At 44.0% G+C, this 4,830-nt stretch overlaps 1 protein-coding gene across 1 annotated transcript in view; it reads right to left on the reverse strand.

Annotated features, from left to right (window-relative positions):
• LOC121367258 (multiple epidermal growth factor-like domains protein 11) overlaps positions 1-4,270 on the reverse strand; it is a 123,162-nt gene extending 118,892 nt beyond the window's left edge. The window contains exons 1-2 of the mRNA XM_041491371.1: positions 4,169-4,270; positions 2,620-2,748 (exon numbers count right to left, since the gene is read on the reverse strand). Coding sequence (XP_041347305.1) covers positions 2,620-2,748; positions 4,169-4,232 — 193 coding nt within the window. The 5' untranslated portion in view covers positions 4,233-4,270. The remainder of the gene's footprint in view (positions 1-2,619; positions 2,749-4,168) is intronic.
• Positions 4,271-4,830: the final 560 nt, after the last annotated feature.

Below are 4,830 nucleotides of genomic sequence, written 5' to 3' on the forward strand. Positions count from 1 at the left end.
ACGATAAGCACGAGACGCAGCATAACACATATACAAATCGACATTTAAAATAATTAACGTTTGAGTTTCAAACAGACAAGTAAAGACACAGTACTAGCGGCTCAAAAATGTAATTTTAATACATAAATAAAACCTGGCTCTAATTGGGACAGGACCGACTTAGTCCAAAACTGAACTGGGGCCGAATTATTTTCAAACGCTTGATATTCAAGTTAAGGGAGATAACATCATAACGAAGTATTACCTCCCACTTAACGTCACCGTGTTTACTCTTAATACTGGAAACTCGTTATTCATAGTCTGATTAACATGTCTCAAACTTTTATTTTTGAAACAAATTACCAATAGAAAACACGTTTTATGGAAGATAAATTGATACTGGTACACAGTGTTTTCCGATGTCCAGTTTTGTTTACAGATTAAAGTAAAATTATTGGACAGTCGCCAACTGGCGAATGTGATTTTATTTTTTAGACGCCAGGGAATGTTTTTAGTCATCATGGCGAGTATTTTACTCGCTTTGTAGAGCAATGTTTTGTAGTGTTATGTTTTATGTCATTCATTGAAATGTATACAGTATATAACATCATCTCGTGGAGAGGCATCTATATAGGCTTATCGGAATTGCCTACCGCCTTCTTTGTACTTCTTTGTGCTCAGATATATTCCACTAGTCTAGCGTACACACATCGTGCTAAATATAACGTACACAGATGAATTCCATAGAAACAAGGGCAATGGAAGTCGCCATGTTTGTCACTTAACACAGAAGTGGCAATATATACAGCAGCCGTATACACAACATTATCTAATGAAACATAAAAAGGAAGTTTGTTTCGTTAAACAAAAATAATACCGGATAATAATAATAATAATAATAATCATAATAATCATAATAATAATATAAACCTCAGTAGTAGCAATACTAATATTCATTAAAAAAATCCCTCTTCCGTACTGAGGTGGGTCATTGGTCATACCAGAGACCGGACCCAGTTTGAGCGTGCCTGAACCATGGGTGGATATGCTCATACCAGACCGGACCCAGTGTGGGCGTGTCTGAACCTTGATTGGATATGTTCATACCAGACCGGACCCAGTGTGGGCGTGTCTGAACCTTGATTGGATATGTTCATACCAGAGACCGAACCCAGTGTGGGCGTGCCTGAACCTTGAGTGGATATGTTCATACCAGAGACAGGACCCAGTGTGGACGTGCCTGAACCTTGAGAGAGTATGGTCATACCAGGGACCGGACCCAGTGTGGGCGTGCCTAAACCTTGAGTCGATATGGTCATACCAGAGGCAGGTGCCAGTGTGGACGTGCCTGAACCTTGAGAGGGTATGGTCATACCAGGGACCGGACCCAGTGTGGGCGTGCCTAAACCTTGAGTGGATATGTTCATACCAGAGACAGGACCCAGTGTGGACGTGCCTGAACCTTGAGAGGGTATGGTCATACCAGGGACCAGACCCAGTGTGGGCGTGCCTAAACCTTGAGTCGATATGGTCATACCAGAGACAGGTGCCAGTGTGGACGTGCCTGAACCGTGAGTCGATATGGTCATACCAGAGACAGGTGCCAGTGTGGGCGTGCCTGAACCATAACTGGATATGGTCATACCAGAGACAGGGCCCAGTGTGGGCGTGCCTGAACCGTGAGTGGATATGGTCATACCAGGGACCGGACCCAATGTGGGCGTGTCTGAACCTTGAGTGGATATCGTCATACCAGAGACCGGACCCAGTGCGAGCGTGCCTGAACTTTGAGTGGATATCGTCATAGCAGAGACCGGACCCAGTGTGAGCGTGTCTGAACCTTGGGTGGATATGGTCAAACCAGGGACCGGACCCAGTGTGAGCGTGTCTGAAGTTTGAGTGGATATGGTCATACCAGAAATAGGACCCAGTGTGGGGATGTTTGAACCTTGAGTGGATATGGTCATACGAGAGACCGCACCCAGTGTGAGCGTGCCTGAACCCTGGGTGGATATGGTCATACCAGGGACAGGATCCAGTGAGGGCGTGCCTGAACCTTGTGTGGATATGGTCATACCAGAGACAGGACCGAGTGTGGGCGTGTCTGATCCTTGAGTGGATATGGTCATAGCGGAAACAGGACCCAGTATGGGCGTGTCTGATCCTTGAGTGGATATGGTCATACGAGAGAGAGGACCCATTGTGGGCGTGTCTGATCGTTGAGTGGATATGGTCATACCAGAGACAGGACCGAATGTGAGCGTGCCTGAACCTCGAATGGATATGCACATACCAGAAACAGGACCCTGTGTAGGCAAGCCTGAACTTTGAGTGGATATGATCATGGAACAAGTGTTTGACCTGTTAAACATATTCCGAGGTTCGTTAACAAACATTTCTTTTCTTTCGTCCGTTCGTTCTTCCTTTCATTCATTTTGTTTTCATTCTTTCTTTCTGTAATGCATGCCGGATAATACATTTCTAATTCAAACATTCAGGAGACACATCCGTGATATTACTGAGGTCAGTGAAGTATTTGAAATTGGGTATCTGACTGCTAAGTTTAAGGACTCAGAAATTACAAATCTGTTATTACCTAATAAAAATATAATACAAATAACTGTTTAATATTTGTTTTACTCATGTTGCATGTTGATCCAGACCATCCTTTTTTGCAGTTCCCAGAACACCCTGTGATTTCATCACAACCGGCAGTACAGTGGCACGTGTAGCTGCAGTCTAAGCCATACCGACCGTCTGGACAAACTCCTAGAAAAGAACACAGCGACACAGATCATAGGAACTCATTGTACACTCGCTGGTGCTAAATTTGGGAATATCAACGACGGAATATTCTTCAGGTGTACTTACCAGGTCATTAGAAGACTATTTTCACTTTCTGCAGCACTGTTATTATCACTTAATAGTTTAACGATACCACTAGAGCAGATTGATTAATTAATCGTCGACTATTGGATATCCCACATCTGGTAATTCTGAAACATAGTCATCAGTGGAAACCAGCTACATTTTTCTTAATGCAGCAAGGGATCTTTTATATTCACTTTCCCACAGACAGGAAAGCACATACCACGGCCTTTGACCAGTGGTAGTGCACTGGTTGGAACGAAAACAATCCATATCAGTTGAATCGACCCACCGAGGTGGTTCGAACCTGCGACGCAACCACCTCAAGCAAGCACTCAACTAATTGATTTAAATCCCGTCGCTCGTGATAGACTGCTGATCCTAAACATAACGTTCACATACAGGGACGGATGTGGGCTTTCTTTAGGCAGGGGGCGTCTACATGTTTCCAGAGTGTCCTAACATAAATTATACATATCCATCTGTACACCAAATCGAATAAAAACGAAACCTTCCTTTTGGAGTCGTCCCTCAAGAAACCGTGTGACCCACGACTGTACGCCAACGTCCTGTATGTGGGAGAGTGCATATCAAATATCTATTGGTTCTCTATCGAGAAACTGTGTGACCCACGACTGTACGCCAACGTCCTATATGTGGGAGAGTGCATATCAAATATATATTGGTTCTCTATCGACAAACTGTGTGACCCACGACTGTACGCCAACGTCCTGTGACCGGCCTCGGTGGCGTCGTGGTTAGGCCATCGGTCTACAGGCTGGTAGGTACTGGGTTCGGATCCCAGTCGAGGCATGGCTTTTTCCCAAACCCTGAGTGAATGCTCCGCAAGGCTGAATGGGTAGACGTAAACCACTTGCACCGACCAGTGATCCATAACTGGTTCAACAAAGGCCATGGTTTGTGCTATCCTGCCTGTGGGAAGCGCAAATAAAAGAGCCCTTGCTGCTAATCGGAAAGAGTAACCCATGTAGTGGCGACGGCGGGTTTCCTCTCAAAATCTGTGTCGTCCTTAACCATGTGTCTGACGCCATATAACCGTTAATAAAATGTGTTGAGTGCGTCGGTAAATGAAACATTTCTTTCTTTCTTTCTCTGTCGAGAAACTGTGTGGCTCATGACTGTCCACCAAATCCCTGCCTGTGGGAAAGTGCATATAAAAATATATTGGTTCTATATCGAAGTAAACTTTGTGGCTGTAGCACTGTTAATACATGTCGTAAGAGAAAAAACAGGCGTTGTAAATTCGGCGCGATTAGTTTGTAATGATACAAACTATAGTGATAATTTACACAAATCATACCTGATGTTACACGACAACACGCCCAAATTGTAAAGAGGAGCATACATATCAAGTGTTTCGACATTTTGTAATACACCGTGCACCAGGAAGTTAACTAAGTAGAGAACTGGCTGGGGTAGCTCACTGCGTTTTAAGCCACTGCGCTAGTTTACATTATCTATACGGTTGACGTCAGTTTTTATGACTTTGTGATGTTATTTAAAGCCGACGAGGTAAGAAAACACTGTTATCATGATTTGATTTTGTGCATACACGTCTCTTGTAAAGACCTGTGTATATGCTTCACTGAATGCTTTCTGGTTGAGTTTCGTAGTTATATCCAACTAACAGGGGCGAGACGTAGCCCTGTGGTAAAGCGCTCGCTTGATGCGCGGTCAGTCTAGACTCGATCCCCGACGGTTGGCCCAGTGGGATATTTCTCGTTCCAGCCAGTGCACCACGACTGGTATATCAAAGGCCGTTTTATGGCTCCTCTTTCTTAACCTGTTTGAAAATGTATATTAGGAGAAGAAAAAAACGTTTTATTTAACGACGCATTCAGCACATTTTTATTAGGGTTATATGGCGTCAGATCAATGGTTAAGGACCACAAAGATAATAAAAGAGGAAACACGCTGCCACCACTCTACTTCTACCGAAAAGCAGCAAGGGATATTTTACAT

The sequence above is a fragment of the Gigantopelta aegis genome, unplaced genomic scaffold (genome assembly GCF_016097555.1).
Source record: "Gigantopelta aegis isolate Gae_Host unplaced genomic scaffold, Gae_host_genome scaffold74, whole genome shotgun sequence".
NCBI classification, from domain to species: domain Eukaryota; kingdom Metazoa; phylum Mollusca; class Gastropoda; order Neomphalida; family Peltospiridae; genus Gigantopelta; species Gigantopelta aegis.